At 53.6% G+C, this 22,651-nt stretch overlaps 1 protein-coding gene and 1 long non-coding RNA gene across 9 annotated transcripts in view; one reads left to right on the top strand and one right to left on the bottom strand.

Moving 5' to 3' along the window:
• Positions 1–22,651, bottom strand: part of KCNT1 (potassium sodium-activated channel subfamily T member 1) — a 79,019-nt gene that overhangs the window by 46,588 nt on the left and 9,780 nt on the right. For 6 of the 7 annotated variants that reach the window (XR_014949221.1, XM_085556280.1, XM_085556282.1 and 3 more), the window contains exon 2: positions 19,444–19,623. Coding sequence is in view for 6 of the 7 variants with exons in the window: in XM_085556280.1 (XP_085412406.1) it covers positions 19,444–19,623 (180 nt within the window). In the remaining variant the exon portion in view is untranslated. Of the gene's footprint in view, positions 1–19,443; positions 19,624–19,735; positions 21,708–22,651 lie in introns of those variants that run through there. The other variant, XM_085556283.1, reaches the window with a different exon arrangement.
• Positions 1,366–14,076, top strand: LOC110477649 (uncharacterized). Of its 2 annotated transcripts, none has more exons than XR_014949222.1 (3): positions 1,366–2,531; positions 3,639–12,603; positions 13,228–14,076. It is a non-coding gene; the product is annotated as an uncharacterized LOC110477649 (long non-coding RNA). The 2 variants fall into 2 exon arrangements; XR_002466619.4 differs by having other exon boundaries at positions 12,451–12,603.

Consider the following 22,651-nt stretch of genomic DNA (forward strand, 5'->3'; position numbering starts at 1 on the left):
CATCCAGGTGAGCTGAGGCTGTCCTGGGGCTGATCCCCCTGGGAGAAAAATGGATCCATGGGGCATCCAGGTGAGCTGGGGCTGATCCCCACAGGAGACACACGGATCCATGGGGCTGGTGCTGCTGGAGCAGGGCCAGGGGACGCCCCAGCCACACTTTGCAATTCAAAGCACTCACACACAAAGCTCCTGTGCCCTCTGTGCCCCGGGGTGCTGGGTCCTGCCTTCCCCACTCCCTGCAGCTGAGTGCCAAAGGTAATGGGAGGATTTCCCAGGATTTTGGTGTCCTTGGAGGCGAATCCCTCCAGTAATGGGGTGTGAGCAGCAGGGCAGCACTGAGAGCACCTCAGGGACTCTCCCACCTGCACTCACAGGCCTTGGTCACTCACTGCCCATTACTGTCACACCAAGAGGCCCCAGCCAAAAGAAGCCTCCACCTGCCTGGGCTCCCTGCAGGCTGGAGAGGGCCAGGATGCACCAGGGGGATGTAGAACAGGACAGAGAAGAGGGGGGAAACACCCAAACCTCAGTGACTTCACAGGAAGAGGTTATGGCCTCTTCGAGTCCTCCCACTAAGCAACTAATCAATGACTAAAGGAATTATTTCAATGGAATTTCTCCATGCGCTACACGGGGAGCACTAAGGATCAGAGGGCACTCGGGAGCTGGGAGAATATTGCCAAATAATGGGCTTTGAGCAGCTGGAGAGGGGAAGGACAGGGGGAATAACCCCCAACAGCTTTCAGCAGGACAGCAGGGCACCAGCAAAGCCACGCTGTGCCCTGCCTCGCCTTTCTGTTCCCTCCTCCCTCTGCCTTGGCAGGGTTAATGCCTCGGCACCACAGGCTCTGACGAGTTCCCTGAGAAGCCATCAGATGGATCTACACCACTTCGAGCTCCCTGGGACTCCTCTCTGACATTTGTCTTTAAAAAGCAACGCCATTCATATGAAAAGTTGATTAATTCCACTCGTTATAATTAGGCTCACAAATAAAAGCAGCTATTCCCCCCTGCTCACAGGGGGGATAATGGTCCCAACCCTTCTCACGAAAGCCTTGCGCTTCCAGGGGTGAGAAGCTCTGCACCGAGCACTAAGTGTTATTATTAAACTGTCATTAAAAGCATTTCAGGAAAAGTTCACAAACTGCAGGGATTTCTGTCATCGCAGCATCTGGCTGGGACAGCAGCTGAGGGCTGCTGCCAAAATCACAGAACCAAATTCCCTCTCTCCATTCCGGAGTCTCAGCCGCAGCCACGTCCACCTTTGCAGGGGATTCACCTCCAGGGATCTCTGCGGGATCCACGGTGGGGCTGGGGGGCTGCTCCATCCCCCCTGCACTTCTGGGGGGTCCTTGGCATCCAAACCGACCCACCAGGAGAGTGGGGGAGCACCGGATATTCACTGACACCACCACACATCTGCGGAGACCAAGAGGGGCCACAGCAAGCACCAGGAAGATTCGTGTGACACAGGCAGAATTTCACTGCCTCTGTTTTATTCCCTCATTTCCCCCATTTGGCCTTGGCAGCTGAACCGGGCAGCACAACCCAACAGCTCCAGGCAGCAGCTCCTCAGCAGAGTTTGGGAGACTCCTCCAATAAACCGGAGCAAGGGAGTTTTGGGGAAGGAGGAACGCTTTGGAAAGCACAGAGGAGAGTGTATTTAGCAGCTGCAAGAGAGCTGGAAACAGAAGGAAGCCTTTGAAGAGCTGGGCTGATGGAGAGAGATGGAAAAATTATGTAAAGTAAGAAAACACATCCAGAGCTTGCAGGCAGGCTGTGAGCCCAGAGGGGGACGGGCTGATACCAGAAGAGCCTTTGATTTCTCTCCTCTTGCCAATGTACCCTGAATTAACATTTCAAATGCTGACAACTTCCACATGTTGGGGCTTAAAGGAGAGGACCGAGAACTCCAGAAACTGCCCAGTAATAGGAGCAGTGCCCTGAAATCTCCCTCCCACCCAGAGGCAGGAGGCTGCTCCCAGTGCTGGGGCTCGGTGGGTGCCCAGCAGCCATGTCCTGATGGATGGGGGCGATTCCCAAAGCAAACCCCTGGATTTGGCTGGCGGGGAGCAGCCCTTACGTAAGTGCTGAATGAATCCCAGAACTGTCACCGCAGCCCTTGCAAAGGCATTTTTACCTCTCTGAGTGTGGCTCATCAGCGACGAACACGAAAGCTGCAAACCCAGCGCGGCAACTCGCGGCTGCTGAGCAGGGAGAAGGAGAAATGGAGCACGGCCGGGCAGCTGCTGAGCAAATCTCCCTTCCCACTCCTGCGTGCCCCTGACAGGCTCACGAGCAGAGCAATGCGAGCCTGAAGCGTTTCAGTGACTCCCCATCCCCTCCTGCTCTGCTGGCAGCTTAAAGTGGCCGGGGGCAAAGGGGAGGGAAGCGTGTACCTGTCGCAGCTGCTCAAGGCAGCGAGGAAATCAAAAGCCCTCGGGTCAAATCTAAATATAGATGTGCAAGGGAAGCATGAGAAGTGTCCCGGCAGAGCACAGCAATGTGGCACGGCCAAGGCACTTTTCCAGGTGAGTACATAACGGGGTCACCGTGCGCCTCCCGGGATGGAATGAGAGCGGGGCCGGGCACGGCTGGGCTGGGCAGGGCTGGGCAGGGCTGGGCACGGCAGGGCTGGGCAGGGCAGGGCTGGGCAGGGCTGGGCACGGCTGGGCAGGGCTGGGCAGGGCCGGGTAGGGCTGGGCTGGGCTGCCCGAGCCTGATTCAGCCCCGGCTGCGCTGGAGCGGAGCAGTGCGGGCACCACGGGAGGGAGGCGGTGATGCGCAGGGCAGTGCCAGGGCAGCGCCCAAACCGGGCTGGGAGGAGCTGGGGAGTGCCAGGGCAGAGCCCAAACCCGGCTGGGAGGAGCTGGGAAACTGGCAGGGCAGCACCTAAACCTGTCCCGGAGGAGCTGTGGAAATGGCAGGGCAGCACCTAAACCTGTCCCGGAGGAGCTGTGGAAATGGCAGGGCAGCACCTAAACCCCACTGGGAGGAGATGCCAGGGCAGCACCCAAACCCGGCCCGGAGGAGCTGAGCAGGGCAGCATCCAAATCTGGCCAGGAGGAGGTGGGGAAATGGCAGAGCAGCACCCAAATCCAGCCGGGAGGAGCTAAGGAGATGCCAGGGCAGCACCCAAACCCGGCTGGGAGGATCCGAGGAGGTGCCAGGGCAGCACCCAAACCCGGCTGGGAGGATCCGAGGAGGTGCCAGGGCAGCACCCAAACCCGCCTGGGAGGAGCTGAGCAGGGCAGCACCCAAATCTGGCTGGGAAGAGGTGCCAGGGCAGCACCCAAACCCGTCCCGGAGGAGCTGGGGGGCTCCGGGCTCCCCCAGCCCCAAAGCACCGCTGCTCCCCCGCCAGCAGCTGCTGCTCGCTGCTCCCAGCAGGGATGATCATCTTGGCACCAGAAATGTTTAGGGCTTTAAGCGTTTGTGCAGCGCCTCCCCGCCTGTCCGAAAACACCTTGGAAATGCCCCTGGGTGCCCGCAGGAGGAGCGGGGTAGGAGAGGCGCCGTGCCCGAGTTGTGGGACAGGAGGAGCAGAAAAACCACCTGGGGCGGCAAAATTACAGCGTCAATTCCTTAATATCCCCCCCAGAGCCTTAATTACCGGCCATTCCTTCACGTCCCTGCAGCCTCCCCCAGGCCTGAGCCCCGCGGGTGCCTCCGGGGCCGGGATTCCCCCTCGGTGTCCTCGTCCCGCTGGGGGGACAGGGATGCTCTGGGTACCCTCGGTGACCGAGGGCAGGACAGGCAGCAGCCACAGCCCCCGTGGCACCTTTCCATCAGAGGAATTCCTCGCCCGGATTCAGCCCAGCTTCTCCCGGGGATGTGGCAGGCATCCAGCAAAGCGGCCGGAGGAGCCGGCGATGCCGGGATGGAGACAGCGCCCTCGCTGCTGCAAACTCCCCGGAGCCGCCTGGCAGAGCTCACCAGCAAGCGATTTCACAGGGACTTTCGAAATGCCACAGTGATTCCCACTCTGCAGTTTTAAAAGACTCCAAGTTTTGGTTTTTTTGTTCCCTTTTTAATATGTTCTTGCAGCAGCTTTGCTTTGAAAGTATTGAAATCGTAATGTGGTGCAGAGCAGCGTCTGCCTATTAAATGGTGCTAAGGGTTTCTGCTGAAAAATGTGGAGAATTCTAGCGTCTAAAAACTTCCACAAAACTTCTAAAAAAATCCAAGGAAAATGATTGACATTCAAAGAAGAAATTTTGGCTTTGGGGCTCTCCATCAGCACTGCCAATTATGTGTCATGGTAATAACATTTTCTTCCCTCCCCAGGGTCGCTGGATGATGCCAGGTACCATTTCCCATACGTTTTTTCATTTCTCTCAGCATTCTTTTTGTAATACATTATATAAGACAGAGAAAATGGCAAGTCCCCATACAGAGGAATTCACAGTGTGCTGCAGAAATGAGGCATGAACTCCACGGAGTCTGTGACAGCCTCATCAGGCTGTGTGGGCAGGACTAGAACAGGGGGTTGTGCCAGACCATTGATCTCCAAGAACGTTTCTTATTTTAACTTCAATGAGGAAAACTTTGCTTACCCATCAACATCCTGCTGTAGCTGTGGGCTCTGCTGTGAGGCACGAGGCCCTGCAGCCAGGGGATTGCAATACCCAAGTCACACTGGTGCTGCCCTGGATGTGACAAAAACCATCTCTCTTTCCACATCCAGCCAAACAAAGGGGTCAGCCCTGAGGCATTAAAAGGAAAAAACAAGGATGTGTGAAACTGTGTCCCTGAGGAAGAGGCCCCAGGAAGTTTTGCACCAAAACTCCTGGAATTCCCCCCAGAGGTGCCTCACACATGTCAGAGCTGCCTGCCAAGCCAGGGCAGGAGCCAAAGGTGAGCTAAAGCCACAAAAGGATTTTAAATTATTATCAACCATTGCCTTATCTACCCATCAGCTTTTGGTTCAACTGCCATGACCAAATCATCTGGTGGAAAGGGAATATCCACTCCAGGAGCTGGTGTGACAGCAAATGCTGTTTCACAGATCTTGGCTGCCTTGAACATTTACAGTAAAAAGCACAGCAAAAAAAAAAATGCCTTGGCCTGTTCTCATCTCTCACATAAAGACAAAAAATGAAAAAGAGAAGGCTGCAATTTTTTACACAGTGTCTCCTTAAAGACTGATCTGCAAACATCATCCTCTCCATTTATATCCATGCTGGCCAGGCAAAGGCTTTTAGGACAAAGGATGGTTTAATAAACAGACATTTGTAACAAGTGCCAGAGCTTGCAGCTTCATCATCTGGAAAAGAGTCGATTAAACCAAGTGAGAAACTCCCTGATCACTAAAGGTGTCTAACGGAATTAAAATTGAATTATATCATGATTAATATCTTCACCAGCATGTTCAGCTGTACTCCTTTCTCTCCCTAAAATCTGCCTGTGGGAAACAGAGCATAAAAAGCTTAAAGTGGGGAGGGGAAAGGCTTTAAAAGTTTGGGTAATTGTTCCAGCTCACCAAAGCTTCTCAGTAAAAGCAGCCACCAGGTCCCAGGGAGGATCTTGGTGCTCTCCTGTGCTCACTAACCTGTGCTGGAACACAGCACTGGCTGTGCCTCTTGTGAATCCTCCTCCTTTGCGAGGGAACGGGGGATCCCAGCAGCACATCCCTGGGAAAGGGCACAGGACTCCGGCAGCCTCTGCTCCCCGACTCACAATTCCCTGTTATGGAGAGGAACATCCCCTCTCTGCCTCCTCCCTCTGGATGGAATCCCAGTCCTCCCTCACTTCACTCACCCCCTGGGCTCTGAGATCCAAGCTGTGCTCTTTGCCAGAGTTTTTGGTGGGGTTTTTTTGAGCTCTCGCCGTTGGGAAGGAATGCAGCCGTCGTGCAGGTGCAGTGGGGCTGGCACATGGCTGCAGGCAGAAGCATTTGTGCTGCTGAACCCTGGAAGGCTGAGCATTCCTGAGGCACAGAGCACAGCATCCGACACTAAAAACCATTTACAAGTTCTTAGCACGAAAGAAATATTTCCCATTAGAGGCCTAACAAGAGCTGCCTGGAAAATTGTGTTTCCTCTCAATTTTCACACAATAGCTGCTGGCAATAAATCTCCCCATCAACACTGGGCAGTTCTAAGTGCAGTCACTGTGTGAGAAGAATCCAAACAAAGTGACAATACTGAGCTTTAAAAGCATTTTGGGGGAAGATGAAAAGGAAGAAATTGTTGAACTACAGCTGTGGAAGAGGCTGAGGAACTGTAATGGCTTTTGTGTGACCATCTCACACTCGCAGTGACCCCACAGAGCAGCAGCTCCTGCAGCAGAGCCTCCAGCTCATGGCAGTCCCTGAACAGCTCTGAGATGACAGCTTGAGGTATCTCCACTCTGGAAAGAGACTGTAAAATCTTTTTCCACGCAGAAAAACCTCATGGTGCTGATTTACTGACCTGGAACTGATGGGTCTTGAGAGACTTGAGAGAAGCAGGGATGAAAGGCTGGGTAGGGAACACCAACTTCCCCTTCCTTGTGAGCTGGCTCATGAGTGAGCACATTCCTGCACTCGTGTGTGTGTGAGCACCTCAGGACAGGGATGTTCCTGTGCCAAGGAGCTGGAGCTGCTCCAGACGAGCAGAAAGACCCATCCCAAACCATCTGAAGTGGGAGCTGAAATGTCAGAGAAGGCCTCGACTCTCAGCAGCGTGGGTGTGATTGCATCAAGCTGTAATGAAGCAAATCCATCTCCAAAATCCAACTTCAGGAGCACTAACTGAACAGCTTCCTCCAAGAAATGCCTTCCCAGAGCCCAGCTGCAACTTCGTGCTGAGAAATGCGGGCACCACCTAATCCCCACTTCTGTTCTTGAGCAAACACCGTGACTGTGCATTAGAAACACCAAACTAAATTAACACCAGTGTCCATGCCAATTATTCCAATTAAACTCTCTTCTAAGAGCCAATTACCACCCATTTTATTAAATGAGAAAATTTTCAAACAATACTCCCATACAAAGCTCTCAGCCCAGATGCAATTATGCACTTCACACGTCGGCGCTGGACTCTGGGCAAACGAGTTTCTCTCCGTCTCTGCAGTGCCACCACAAGCAGAGTTTGTCTGAAAGGAGATTTAGGTGGTGTTTTAGCTCTGAAAAGCTGTATGTGGGACCCATCTGCAGGTCCCTTTTCTGTTTAAATTGTTTTTTGCTCACCTACGAACCAGCACGGTGCATCAGTGAAAAGGCCACTCAAGTTCTCTTGCTGTGGGGAGCCACTGAGGCGTTGAGCACAAGGCAGAGTGGCTCAGCAGACAGGAGGAGAGCTGGAGCAGGATTCCCACAGCTCCGAGGAGCTCACGCTCCGTGGTGGAAAAACGCCCACTTTTGGCAAAGCCCTGCCTCGCTCGTAAACATTCCCCTGGGGGAGTTTTTTCCTGCTTTCTGACAGGATAACACATTTCTCAGCAGTGTCACTCCTGCCCACAGGATGGCAAGGTCTCAAGCTGACATTTGCTAAACATCTTCACCACCTGCTCCCCAGAAATATTCGTCTCTCCTAGACAGAGGAGACCTTTTCTCTGACAGCTCCTGCCACCAGGGAGGTGGCACGTACCTGCACGGAGCCACCGAGCTGCAGCTGCTGCCTGGCACGCCAGCAGCGGGTGCTGGAGCCACAGGGGCACTGCCCTGTGGCTGAGGCTCACACAGGGCTGGGAGCAGCACACGGGGCTTTGGCAAAGTCCACTTCTGAAGGCAGAAACTGGTTGCAGCTAAGCTCAAGGAAAGCCATGTGTTGGGGAGGATGAATGTTGGGGCCAGTCTGTGGGGAACGCTGTGCTCCAGGATGGCTTGGATGGATGGAGAGATGTCTGAAGGCTGCTCTTAGGATATCAGGTTTATTAGGGATGGAGAAAGGTCCTGCATGGAGCTGCCAGACGCAGCACGTGGCAAGGCCTGAGGGGATGGGGGAGTGGAGAGACAAGGGGTAGAGGGAGACAAGGGGATGCTCCAGGAGAGGGTGGAAGTTCCAAGAGGGTGGGGGTTCCAAGAGAGGGGAAGTTCCAAGAGAGAGGAAGTTCCAAGAGAGTGTTTGGCTCCTCAGGGACCCCTTATCAGGGGGCTTCAAGGTGGGCTGGAACAAGACTTGGGCCAATGGGGTCAGGGTGGGGTTACAGGTGTGGGATGACCCATATATTTTGGGGGGTGAGATCGAACAGTCCATTTGACTTTGGGACCTATCTGTAGGTAAGGGCATTGTCCAACCAGCGGGGGGGATTATTTTCATCCTGGCTGTACTATTGTAAATCTTTTGCCAGGCAATCATATTTATTCATCCTCCCCAGCATCTCCCCCGTTACAGCTTCCCCACAGCCACGCTCTGCCGGCAGTCAGCGGCTCCGGGGCTCTCCCAGCGAGGAGAACTCCCTGCCTGGAGGCAGCTGCTGAACCTGCAGAGCCACACTCGCTGCTCCGGAGGCTGCGTGGGCTGCAGGAAATGCTGCAGAGGCGTCTAATCCAAACACAGCCACGCTCCCCAGCGCTCCAGGATGGGGAAACACCAGCCCTGCAGCCCGGGAATGGGAATGGGAATGGGAATGGGAATGGGAATGGGAACAAGCTGGGGAACTGCCCCTGGGAGCCACAGGGGGATCACCACCCAAAGAAATCCACACCCAAATCCACGAACCCCGGCAGATCCCAGTCACGGTCACTCACAGAGGACGTGCTTGGGGTTGGCCTCACCTTAAAGTGAAGCTTTTTTAAGAATGCTGCTGTTGAAGCAGTGCCTGAGAGCACACAGCACCCGTGCCCATCCCCAGAGGTGCAGGAGGGGGACAAAGCCCATCCTGGAGAGAGGAACTCATCACAGCCCTCTGCAAACAGGAGCGGCTTTGAGGGAACCTGGGGGTTCTCTCAAATGGGAAGAGGAGAAAACGGCACACGAGGAAGGGAGGATTCAACCTGCAGAGCCATGTTTAACTCCAGGAGTTTGGGACGTGCAGAGAGGAGGATGGCAGCAGCTTCCTCAGGTGCCTCGCTGGGTGGAGGATCCCAGTTTCCAGCCTCGGTGACTGCCTGGACAGGAGATGAGGCCAGAGCCACCCCTGGCTCCCCTGGAGCCCACAGGCAGCGTACCCAGCACCTCAGGGACAAACACCCCACAGCAGCCAGCTTGGCATAAAGCTACCACCAAAAGCTCAAAGGCAGGTGACAACAGAGGGTCCAGGAGAGAATAAGAAAATGCCAATTTGCCTGGATTTGTGGAGGAGCTGGACAGGAGTGAGGAGTGCGCTGGCCTCCAGAGGGCCCCTCTGCAGTGAGATGGCAGAGCAGCAAGAAAACCATCGTGATAAAGGAGAATAAAATCCTGCCCAGCAAAGCAGGGCAGCGGGGCACAGAGAGAAGGACAGACCCTGGGCAGAGGTGTGACACAGGGGACAGCCTGTGTCTGAGATGGACACCCCCAGTGACAGCAGGAGGTGTGCAGAGCACGGGGGACACCTGCATCTCCTCCACCCCTTCATGTGACACCCAGACCCCCGGCCAGGGACACAAACCCCCCTCTGGGTGGCAGAGGGAAGAGTCCCAGCCCTGCTCCTCACCCTACAGCAGCCCCAGTGCCAGGGAGCTCCAGCTCCATCCCACCAGAGCGTGCCACACACACAAGGGCAAGGTGACAGGGTGACACAGTGACATGGTGGCACAGTGACACGGGGCAGGCAGGCAGCACCTCACCAGAGCCCAGCTCCAGGGAGAAAACCAGGATATTTCTGCAGGATAACACCGGTACACACCCAACCCTCACTATTTCTTACCCCACGTCAGGTGAGATTTTAGAGCAGCGCCGCGAAGGAAAGACGTGATGGAAGCCCCCAGCTTCACTCAGGGACACCTGGCTGTGTCCCCACACTGCAGCCAGTCACCTCCCCCAGTTCATCCACGGCTCTTTCACTGCGGTCACCCCGCTGGCCCCAGAGCCCAGCGTGTGCTGCTGTCCTTCCCCACCATCCCTTCCCTCCTCCTCCCTCCCTCCGGCTGCGCCCACGGCCTGGCCCGGCTCTGAACCCTGCATGGCTGCTTCGTGTGCCCCATCCCTGCCCTCCCACACAGCTGCTGCACGCAGGGCAAACCAGCAGCCCACGGGGATGGGGAGAGCACCAGCAGGATGTGCCCTCGCCGTGGCCAGGGAGATCCTGTTCCGTGGAGGAAAACATCACAGGAAGGACACGAGGCGAGCACCACTGCTGGGTACCCCAACACAGAAAATGCATCTGGCTGCAGAAACTTCCATCCCTACACTGAGGGCTGGCACCCAGCAGGCTGGGACCGACCACAGAGGGATGGTCCTGGGGATGTCCCAGCCCCCGGGTGCTCTGCCCATGCACAAACTTTGCTCCTCTCACAAAATGTCATTTCCATGTCCTGCTTGATGGTCAGCAAGCAGCTCCAGGCTGTTTTCTCCTGAAGGGAGAGGAGCAGATGGTCTCTCTGGAGCAAGACAGAAGTAAGACCAGGCAATTGTGGCCCCAGTGCAAGTCCAAGGAGGCAAAGCCAACTCAAAGCTCCTGGAGTTCTTCCAGAAAGCCACGGATGGCCCTTGCAGAGCCCGTCTGCCCCTGCACCACATGGCTGATGGAAAGAGAGCAGAAAATAACTCTGAAAAATGCTTGCAAGAGTTGCTTCACCCACGAGTCCAGACCTCAGGCTTTAAAGGACAAGTTTTCTGAGTTTGAGAAGTCTGGAAAACACTGAACATTGGAAAACATTCCTCTAATCTGCTGCTAATGTGCTAACACTTAACACCTGTGGCATTTCTGCCTCACCAAGGCCTTGCATTTCAACTCCATCACCACAAAGTTCTTCATTATCAATTATTTATCACCTAGAATAATTAAAGGGGAAATGCTGAACCTGCCAGGGGATTTGCAACCCTGAAACCCTTCCTTCCAGCCCTCTGGCTATGCAGGGGAGATCTTAAGACATTGCCACTGAGGTTGTGGGGACAGAAGAGAGAGCAGAGTCTGCCACCTCCCCACAGAGTGGCACCACAGGGACCTGCCTGCTCCAGCAGGCTGGACTTTGATCATCTCCCTGCAGTAAAACAGCCAGCCATAAATTTGCTAAAATGGCAACAAAAAGCTTCACAAACAGAAGAAATGAGGTCACGGAGCCGATGAAATTCAACGTTATTATACAAAGTCTGATGTAGCAACGGCATCTAAACTCTGAACTCTCTGAAAGATAATTTTTTTTTTTTAATTGCAACAGTGCAGCAAATTAATGGACTGATAACGGAGGAAATCTCTGGATTTGGGGACTGGGAGGCTGCACTGCCAACCCTTGGTGGGCAGCCTGGGAGCAGCTGGCAAGAGCCTTGCCCAGAGCCTGTGTGAGCCACCCTGAGCTGTCAGGCAGGAGCAGGACGAGGTCTTTTATTTGCACATGAACACCTCCACCTCTGCTCTGGAGCCAGACAAGTGCCAGTGGAGCAGAGGCAAATGCAGCATGGCAGGGAAATCTGTGCTGGCTGCAGGGCTTCCCTGGCAACGTGTTCCCATCTCTCCTTGTAGGCAGTGCTGAAATAGTGCAATAAATAAAGGACTGCTCCTGTCTGTTGGTGGGATTTCTCGGAAGCAGAGGTGTTTGGATTCAAATTCCAGCCTTTCATTCCTGTCTAAGCCCCTCTGCTGCAGAGACTACAATAAAATGAGTGAGATGCCTCACAGGAGCAGGTACAGCAGCACTTATTGGAAATGCAGGTGAACCTGGTGGGAAGAAATGCTGATGTCTGACTCCAGGTCAGAAGGCTGAATGATTCCTGTTTTATAACTATGCTGTAATACATTAATATACTATTTAAAGGAGATACTAAAGTTACAAACTTACTTTTTCTAGCTACCATATCTAACTCACAAATCATGACCCTGAGAGTCCAGCCCCAGGTGGGTTGGATTGACCACCAGGCTCAAACAATCCTCACCAGAATCCAACCCAGCAATCACCCCAGGTAAACAATTCTCCAAACACATTCCACATGGGAAAAACAAGGAGCAGAAATAGAAATTGCTTTCTCTTTCATTTCTCTCTATGCACCTCTATGAAAAATCCTGAAAGAGAGAAGAAGGTGCCTGCCACACCAAGTTATTCAGACTCTGCTGCTGATCTCTGTCCCCATGGCCACACAGGGGTCTGAGGGAGCGCAGCTCACACCTGAGCAGGGCTGGCAGGGGCACAGGGCTGGCAGGGGCACAGGGCTGGGCACAGGGCTGGGCACAGGAGGACTGGAACCTCCGTGTCCCCCAGGGCTGCACACAGGGGATGCCCGAGCTGCCTGCACACAGCCAGGCACAGAACAGGTTGTGCAGAGGAAAATGAGCAACACCTTCAGAACAGCAATAAATGATTCCCCTTGGGCACAAAATGCAACTGCGATGGGAGGAAGTGGTGGGCAAACACAGCAGTAAAATTTAATGCATTCTCTGCAATTACAGCTCCAGCTGCCAAGTTGTTTCCTGTGCTGTCACTACAGCAGCGCTGACAGCTTCGGCCCCAGCCTGACCTTGCAGCCTCACCCAAAGCAGCAGAGCCCTGCTGGGATCCCTGCGGGCACAGGACCCGGCTGTGCACCCCAAATCACACTCCTGGTACATCCCTGAGCTGAAGAGACCCTGGGAGATCCCTGCCAAGCTTGGACATCCAGCCAGGCTTCTCCCCTGGCTCCCATCTGGGAGCTGCTCCTGCCCTTTCCCTGCAGCCCCAGGCAGAGAGATGCACCAGAGATGCCCCACCAGGCTCCAGAGCCATGCCAAGAACACCTGGAAGGAGTTTTATCCCACGGCACGAGCCAAAACTCCAGCATTTCTCACGCCCCTCCGCGCTCTCCTTGCCAGGAAATTTCTCAGTTAGGATTTTCAGTTCTGTACGACTGGTTGAGGGGAGTAAAACAATTCCTTTTGCCCATGTGTTCAATTTGCCATGAGTTAGGTCAACGCCAGCCCCCAGGGGCTGCCCTGGGAACGTGCCCACCCCACCAAGCACCTGCAGACCTCCTGCCCCTGCTCCCCCCTTCACTCAGACAGGCACCTTCAACACCTTGAAATGTTGTTTTCTCTTTTCTAGCCCATTCCCCCGACAAATAGAAAAGAAACCAAAGGGAAAGTAAATAAATGGGAAAAGAAAACCACCCCAGGGAGGGACGGAAATTTGAGCCCACAGTGTTAAATTGCACTAAATAACTGAAAATCAATGTTGTTCTTCCTTTTCCTCAGGGCACAGCCATACACAGCAGCACTCCAGGGACACCTCTGCTCATTCCACCAGCCTGCTACGTGCACTTTCTTTTATTGCAAGCAAGGGCCCACTGCTGACAGTGAAAACAATATCCCTGGAAAAAAGCAATGGCCATTTTTTAAAATAAAATAATAGTTACAATTACAAGAGAACTGTGTTTCTTCTTTGCTCTATTACTCTCATAATTTTCCTAATACTCCTGCTAATGTCCAGAGGTACCTGCCTTGAGATGAAGACACAAGAGCACACCAATAGCTACGAGGAAACATCAATTAAAAAACTCCAAGCAGCACTGCAATTAAGACACAGCATTGGGAATCATGCCTGCAGCCTTTCGGAACAACTGGAAAAACAAACCTCAATTAAGACTGCTATCATTAAAAAATCTGCAAACACGAGAAAACCCAAATCAGTTTTCTAGAGCTGCCTCAGGCTTCCAGCGCTCTCCCTCCTGGTGTATCCCAGCTGCAGCTGGGCTGGGGAATGCAGTGGCAACATCTGGATTTGCCTCAGTTAAGGGTGAGGAGCTGCTGGAGAGGAGGTGCCCGCTGCAGGCAGGGCTGTGCACTGTGGGTTGCATGGTCACTGCTCCCTGCCAGGGGACAGCAGATTTAGGAACACCAGCACCCTGCCCAAGGAGATTCCCCCACCCTGCCCAGGCTCTGCTGCTCCAGACCCACCACACCACGTCCCGTGAGAGCCACGGGCGTGCCTGGAGGCCTGGGATGCTCCTTCCCACTGGATCCAGGAGCAGGGATGGCTCCAGAGGGAGCAGGGATGGCTCAGATGGAGCAGGGATGGCTCAGGGGGAGCAGGGATGGCTCAGATGGAGCAGGGATGGCTCAGATGGAGCAGGGATGGCTCAGGGGGAGCAGGGATGGCTCCAGAGGGAGCAGGGATGGCTCAGGGGGAGCAGGGATGGCTCAGGGGGAACAGGGATGGCTCAGATGGAGCAGGGATGGCTCAGGGGGAGCAGGGATGGCTCAGATGGAGCAGGGATGGCTCAGATGGAGCAGGGATGGCTCAGATGGAGCAGGGATGGCTCAGGGGGAGCAGGGATGGCTCAGGGGGAGCAGGGATGGCTCAGGGAGAGCAGGGATGGCTCAGGGAGAGCAGGGATGGCTCAGATGGAGCAGGGATGGCTCAGGGAGAGCAGGGATGGCTCCAGAGGGAGCAGGGATGGCTCAGGGGGAGCAGGGATGGCTCAGAGGGAGCAGGGATGGCCCCAGAGGGAACAGGGATGGCTCAGGGGGAGCAGGGATGGCTCAGGGGGAGCAGGGATGGCTCAGGGGGAGCAGGGATGGCTCAGGGGGAGCAGGGATGGCTCAGGGGGAGCAGGGATGGCTCAGGGGGAGCAGGGATGGCTCAGGGGGAGCAGGGATGGCTCAGGGGGAGCAGGGATGGCTCAGAGGGAGCAGGGATGGCTCAGGGGGAGCAGGGATGGCTCAGGGGGAACAGGGATGGCTCAGGGGGAGCAGAGCTCCTGCCAAGGGCTGGCTGGGCTGGCAGGGGCAAACTCCTGCTTGTGCTGTCACACAGAGACTTCCTGACAAAACCTTGGCTCAGGGAAGCAGCCTAATCTAATTGATAACTGTCTTGCTTTTGCTTTGCCAGAGGGAAAAAGCAGAGGAGAAGCAATTTAATTCTGCTGGGCACACAGGCACTCCCAAGCTCCTGTTTGGGATCCCGCCACCTTCACCAGTGAAATTTGTTACTTGGTTTGCCCAGGTGTCATCACTGAGCCGTCCCTTGAGAGATTCTGCACACAGGGATGGTGAAAAGAGGTCTAAACACCATTATTGAGGGAAGGGATATCAGCCATAACATCCATCCTTTTTACAAGCAAGGGGTCGGACTGCTGGGGGATGAAGAGCCTTTCCCGGGGGAATTTTGTGGCACACAGGCACCAGAGCTGAATCTCCTCATTCCAGGTACAAACCTTCACTGGCACAGATGCTACAGCCTGAGCAGACTTTGCACTGACTTAAAATATTGGCCATTACCTCACCAGCAGAGAAATAAATGTCTCTAATTTTCTGGATACAAATTGGAATTTTCAAATTGGCATCTGCATCTCCCAAATAAAACAAGGAAAATTGCCCATTAAATCAAACAGCAATGAAGTGAGGACTCAGCCACAGAACCTGCCTCGGGAACACAAAACTACCCAGCTCCATTAATGTAATGATGCATTTTGATGAGGAAGTCACTTGGGGCATGTTAGCATGAAAACTGCAGGGATGAGATCCTCCAAGGCTGGTGGTGCAGCACTTCACTTGGCTCATGCCAAGCATAACCTGACCTAAGATTTAGAGCCACCACTTAGTGACAAATTAAAGAGACAAAGACCAGATGTCAGGTCACAGGCAAAGAAGTTGCAAAACTCCAAAAAAAACTGAAAGCAGAAACTTAAAAGAATTTGCCCCTGTTGTCAAAATCCTCTTTTCTTGGTTATGCAACATCCAAAATATCTTTGATTAGAAATAGGAGATGCTAAAATTTTATAGAGAAGTTGCTGGATTCTTCTGCACAAGGAGCTTTTCTAAACATTCTCATCCATCAAAATGATTTTTTGCCGATAATTAGCCTCAGAAAAATGCACTTAATCAAAGTGACATCCATTGCTTCTCCCTGCTGTAAATAGGACTGTGGCTTCTGACGATGCTTTTCTGGAAAGTGTTCAGACTATTCAAATTAGGCAACAAATAAGCTCCTAATGACACTTTTCTGAGATACAGTTTAATTTTATTTATGGGCTTTTTTTTAATACATGCCCCAACCCATCTGTCAGCACTGTCCAAGAAAAGAGAATGCAGATGAAAAACTGCCACAGTCAGGACAGCAAACATCAAAGGGATGCCACAGCTTGGGGTATGGAACAATATTTATCCATCCAGCAGATGTGCTTTCTCAGCTGCCTTTAATCAGCACTTGCAGCATCACTTTGGAACGGGAGCCTCGCTGGCAGCCCCGGCCCCAGGGATGCTGTGCTGGGCTCCTGCTCCCTTCCAGCACCCCTGGGTGCTCTGCTCCCACAGCTGCCTGGCACTGGGGATTCCCACGCCCAGAGGAGCCCCGTGCCAGGAAGGTGAAAACCCAGCAGGGTTTGTGCCCCAGCTCTTTGTTACAGGCTCAGCAGCTCAACTCTGCCTTTGCTGGTGCATCCCAGAGGTGCTTCCATGTCCACAAAGCATCAGTGAGGTAAGGAAGGCAGCACTGCCAGGAGCAAGCAGAACAAATCCATTTTTCTCCCAGTTTTGACACTGACAGCACCTTCCAAATGGGAAAGAAACTTCTGAACTAGGCAGGACTAACGCCAGACAGTGGAGGCAGCTGCAAGGCTCCAAAGAGAACCTTCCCTCCCAGACAGGAATCACCTCCCAGGCCCCAGCAGCCGGGTCCTTGCCCGGAGAGCTTTTGTAGCCTCTGGGAATTCAGAGCTGAACGACACCAAATCCTGCTTGTCCACCCAGAGACCTGCCTGGCAGAAATGTCAAGGCCAGAATTCGAACACAGCTGAGCCCAAAACCTTCCACCATCACGTGGCAGGGAGCTCCGAAATCAGAAAGATGATCCTGGAAGGAGCACTTGGACTTGACAAGTCTAGATTTGCTTGTCATTAGGCTTTTCTCTCTCTGTCTCACAAATCCATTTTCCTCCCACATTCCCTTCCCAGCCAGCCGTTTCCTATTTGCTTGCTGGCCAATTTATTGCATCCACCACAGGATGTTCAAAGTGTTTTTTAATTCTCCTGTCAATCAGTCCACCTGCCAAAGAGCAAGCCCTGCTCGGATCGACTGCGGTCATCTTTCACACTACAAAAACACAAGTAAATTAGGAGCAGTCTGATTTACCCATTCCACCTCACTTTCACTGATTAGTTCCTTCTGTTGCAGAGGTTATCCAGACCCACTCTCTCCTCCTGCTGTACCACAGCTCTCTAATTATCTACTTGTTCCAACGAGCTCTTATCTCCTCAAGCTCCAGCATTACCTCATTCCAGGGCTGGTGTCTCTTCAGCACCCTCTGTGATGAGGATGCACTAATTCATCTCTAGCAGGAACAGTTTTTAACTCTCCAGAAGCAGCAAAACCCAGGCTCCCCTTTGGCCTCCCATCCTTTTAATCTTTGCTGGCCCCAGAAACCTCCTCCCTTCCAGCAGCACGCTCATTCCGGGGCAATGTTCAAAAGCAGACATTTGGAACACTAATTTTAAGCCTTCCTTTGACAAATGAAGGAGATATTCAGCGTTGTGGGTGTTTTCCTCCAGTGTTCCAGCTCCAAGTCCAGCGAGCTCTACTTCACCCCTCACGGTTCCCCGCAGAGTTTCCGTGGGGGGATTTTCCTCAGCACATCCCCGTCGGGGCTGTAGCAAAGCTCATCAAAGCACAGCTCTGAGCTGCTTATCACCCACAAGCACAGCAAAGCCAAAAAGTCTTTCTGCTTCTCGTGGTTTTCTTTGCCAGCCTAAATCAGCTCCTGATTCAGTGGGTTTGGAGCAGGCTAATGAACTAGTCATAATTACTCCAGCGAGCTTGATTCAGCCACAAGGTCCCACTATTATTAATGACTTGGACTGGAATTTAGGCCTGACAGCAACATTTCCCAAAGCCCACAGCTCATCTCAGCTCCCAGGGAAGTCAAGTGGACTCCAGTGAACAGCAAATGTGGGCTCAGAGATCTCTGTGCCCCCACACAATGAAATTATCAGTGTTTTCCCAATGAAGGGGAAATCAGGCAACTCAAGGAAACAGCACGGAGCCAGTGAAACTGAGATATCTTGAGAAACAATGCTAATGAATTCTTGAGAAACAGGGCTAATGAATTAACAAAACAACCCAGAGTATCTCCACATAAAAATTAAAGAGAGATGCTGAATCAGAAAGACACAAATCTGGAGGAAAATGAAGGTTAAGAGGTGTAGCCAGAGAAATACAGAAAGAACACAATCTGCAATTGCCATCTTCCATATTCCAGATGCTTCCAAATACTTAAATATGGAAACGATGAAATCTTCAAACCTGACCAAATGAGCCATATCACAACCATTCTGAAACCCAGACATTTTCTGCAGCAGGAATTTCCCGTTAACTTCCCACTTGGTGTCATAAAACTATATTAATGTTTAAGTGTCTGTTAAGGAAATCTGGGCTTTAAAACCTCCAGGATCACAGATTCCTTTTTGAGCCAGACCAATTTTATGCAGCGATAAAAGTTAGGAACACTTATAGAGAACATTTGTAAAACCCACATTTGCAGTCTCAAAGCCAAATTCATTCTCTTTTTTTATGATACTTGTACATATTTAAAAAAAATAAAATAACAGAAACGCACAAAAGCCTTGATGCAGGTGTACCAGGCACACAGCAGCTAGTCAAGGACTAACCAGTAATTGAAAGGGTTTTTTTTCCCAACAGGAGTTACATCTTTCTTTGTTTGCATCACGCAATTAATTGGTGGGGAAAGATAAAAATCTGACTCCCCATTATCACTGTAGCTCCTGGCTATTTATGCTATGAGCAGAGTCCAAGGGAAGGTGCTTGTTCCTCTTGATTTAACTGCTCTGCCCATGGAATTCTCTTGCCACTCGTGGCATTCCCTCAGTTGCCCACTCAACCAGCCAGGCAGGAACAGCAGGCTGGTGCTCAGCACAAAAAAGCCATTCCTTTGTTCATCCCAAGGAAGGGAGAGTGGCACCGCCACCCCAGCAGCTCTTCAGGGTCACCCTGCAGCCACGACAGCACCCGAGGACAGCCTGGAGGAGCCATCCCTGCTCAACAAATGCTTGTCAGCCCAAATTCCGCCCGTGGTGCCACACAGAGTTCCACCGGCCCCTCACTATCTCGCACACGGGTTCCTTGTCCTGCCTGCCAGCCCCTGCTGGGCTCCAGGACGCGGCAGCTGCTCCCACGGCCCCGCTGGCCCAGCGCACGCAGCGCTCCCGGCGCTGCACATCCCAGCGGAGATGGAGCCCGCACATCCCTCCGAGCAGCCGCGGACCCTGCCCGGCCGCCGGCACCGCGGAGAGCTCCGCGCCCGCGGGGCAGCACCGCGGAGAGCTCCGCTGCCTCCCCGCGGGTCCCGCCGTGTCCCCGCTCCGGGCGGCTGTCCCCATCCTCGGCCGCCCCGGCTGCTGTGTCCCTGCCCGCGGGTCGCTGTCCCCCCGCCCTCCGCGCTGTCGCCGCGCCCCGAACCTGTCGTCGCTCTGGAAGGACTGGTCCCCCAGCAGCAGATCGCGGAAGCGGTACCGGGGCGGCAGGGGCAGCACCTCGGACTCCAGCTCCGTCATCTTCAGGGAGGCGATGTCCAGGATGACCCCGCTCCTGCGGCTCCCGCCGCCGTCCCCGCCGCCGCAGCCGCCGGGCGACGAGAGCCTGCGGGAGAGAAGGGACAGCGGCAATGGGGGGACGGGGGGACCCTGCCCTGCCCTGCCCTGCCCGCCCCCGGGGCCGGCCCCGCCACCCCCGCACCCCCGGCCGCGGTTACATTGCGGGGCAGGCGGCCGTGCCCGCCCTGCAGAGCGCTGCCCCCGGGGGCATGGGTGCCTCGGGGCTCGCCGGCTCAGGGGAGCGGCCGGCGGGGCGGGCAGCGGCCCCCGGAGCGCCCCGCTCCGCCGCGCCGGGCACAGGACATTTGCTGCTCAGCTGGCGACCGACGGAGAGCAAGAGGAGCCAATGGCAAAGCCCAGTTGCCGGCAGGAAATAAAACTGCTAGCAGGAGAATCGAGAGACGACAGCCAAAGCCAGATCCACCCCCAGCCTCCCCCCACCCTCCCGCGATGGAAAGTAGGGATGGGAGGCGATGGCTCCACAACCTCCTCTCCGGACTGCTGGCACTTAAATCATCTGAACAACGCCGGGATTAAATGAGAAACCGCGAAGGCTGATGACTCAGTCGCCTGTCCGGCTGCCAAGTGTCGTGGCCAGCAGGATACATCACCCATCCCCTGGCATGTCCGCGGCTCCGATCAGAGCTGGGCAGCACCTGGGAGAGACCCAAGGTGATGGCTCACAGACAGCTGCGTGTGGCCACTGCGCACAGAGAGGAGATTAGACCCAGCCAGCCCTCAGGAGGTTATTTCAGAGGGTTAAGGGCTTTCTTTGGTCTCCTTTCTCAAAGCACATTTTGCACCAGAACGTGGGTCCGCCCCTGCTGCCCGAGCTACCGATCACAGCAGGTCGGGGTTACACTGAAACTTCACAAAGCAGCGAAGCCATTCATTGCAGACACCCCAGAGGCAGCAGCCCAGGTCCTGATCCTCTCTGGCCGGGCTTCATCACTGAAATTCATCCATGCCATGACAGGAGCTCCAATTTCTCAGACTCTTCGTGGGAAGAGGGGAGGACAGGGCTTGGAAGAGCAGACGTGGTGCCTCTGAGCCGATTCTTTGTCCCTCACACGCAACTCTGGAGTGTGAGGCAGCAAAGAGCTGAAAGGCTCCAACTCCTGTCTGATGCGCTTCCAAGAGCCTCTCCACGTTCATCCAAAGCCTCTCCAGCTCATTCCCAGCATCTTCCCACGGCTTTGCCTCCAGCACACCCTGCACAGGCTAAAGGCAAGCGAAAGAGCCTCCAGCAGCTGGATGCTGAGCTGGCACTGAGCACAGACCCAGGGATTGCTGCAGGACGGGAGCTCAGGCTCCTCCCGTCATCTTCTATCTTTAACAGACCAGACTCCAGAGTCCTGCTCAGCTGCTGTGCCCGAGTTTCCAGAAGAGCAACGGGCGTGCAGAATTTCTGCTGAACACGGCCCAGCCCGCCCTCAGCGCTTCAGATGGTTCTCACTGCTGTGATTTGCCACTTCATTCTGTCCCCCCGGAGCTTTGCAGCTCCTTTTAGCTGCCCCACAGGGCACAGGGCAGCCCAGGCTCTGCACTGACTAATGCATCTGTGCAGGGCCTCGGCCATCGGGGAGGTTATTCTGTGCTACTCATTGATCCAAAACTTGGTCTTTAAGATCAATCAAGCCAAGCTCCTGTCAACTCAAGCACTCCCTCCGGATCCACGGATATAAACAGCGAAGTTTGCTGACCACCTCTAGCTCGTGTTGCAAAGGAGGAGCTAACATTAAGCACAAAAAAAAAAAAAACAAAAAAAAAGCCACAATTGAGTCTTTCCTCTTAGAGCTTAACTGTGATAAATTAGGCCAAAAGCACGCCGTTTCTAGGCCATCAGGACAGCGTTCTGAAACTCAGATTTCAGCGTGAGAAAATGCAGTTTTTAAAAATCACCCACCCTGTTATCATAGCCACAGTGTAAAGAGGGGAGCCAGGTGCCTGCCTCCAAACGGGGGTGGTTATAATTGTGTTTGAAGGAGACTGTCACACCCAGAGCTCTCCAGTGATTATGAAGTGCCTGTTTAAAGGAGCACCTTGTTTCCTTTCCCAGAGGAGAGGAGTGCTGCAGCTGCAGAGCCCTGGACACGCTGCCTGCCATGTGGAAAGGGCATTTTTACCCCCAGCTGCCAGCCTGGCTGGCACTCCACAGCTCCTGGGGGTCTGGACGGGCAGGGCCACCCTCACCTGCACCCTCTGGGAGCTGTGGGTGCTCAGGGTGCTCACAGCTCTTCCCAGCCATTCTCCTCACTATCAAACACGCATCTCTGGGGGTCTGGGTGCTCTTTGGTTTTCTTATTTCCACATGATTCTTTCCCAGTTCAATTAATCCATCTCTCCTGGCCTCCGATCATGAACCAAAGCAAATATTCACCACTGTCCTTTATCAGCATTTAGAAACTGTAGTAAAATCCAATAATATCAGTAGCTCTGGAAATACAATATCTGCTATTTGCGTCTCAGCTCCTTCTCCCATTGGCAGTAGCAGCTACACTTTGAATGTATTTTCTCTTATTCTTGCATACAAAATCATTCAGAATTTTTAAATTTTGGCACGTTTGTTTATTCCGCATGAAGCCTCACTACAAGCAATACTGCATTTTCTTGTTTGCCACAATGTCTTTATCAATTGCACAGTGACTTTGAGATGTTGCACATCGATGTCTTAGACAAAAGTGCTCCTGCAAGGCACACAAATCTCCTGACACTGGCACAGAGGATTTACAACCTCTCCTCCCAAACACAGGGATCCTGAGCTATGGAAATGCCACAGCAACCTGGCTACTTCTTCAAAGCTGTAGTGGTATAAAATAAAAAATTCATGAACAAGCTCATTTATTGCATAGTCTTCAAATACTACCGAAAAAAAAAAAAAATAATAATCCTGGAGTGGTTTATAGCTAAATACAGATCTGCAGCTTTATTTTTATCATCCCTTTCCTTCCTTCCTCCAGAAGCATGTACCACTAAAGCAGCGTGCTGCCATCAGCATATGGAAACCTCCACACTCTTCCACTCTGCTACGGCAGCGTCTCCCTCCCAGCCTGGCCAGCTCCCCGCTGCCCTGG

Source organism: Lonchura striata, chromosome 17 (assembly GCF_050655825.1).
Source record: "Lonchura striata isolate lonStrDom1 chromosome 17, ASM5065582v1, whole genome shotgun sequence".
Taxonomy (NCBI): Eukaryota; Metazoa; Chordata; class Aves; order Passeriformes; family Estrildidae; genus Lonchura; species Lonchura striata.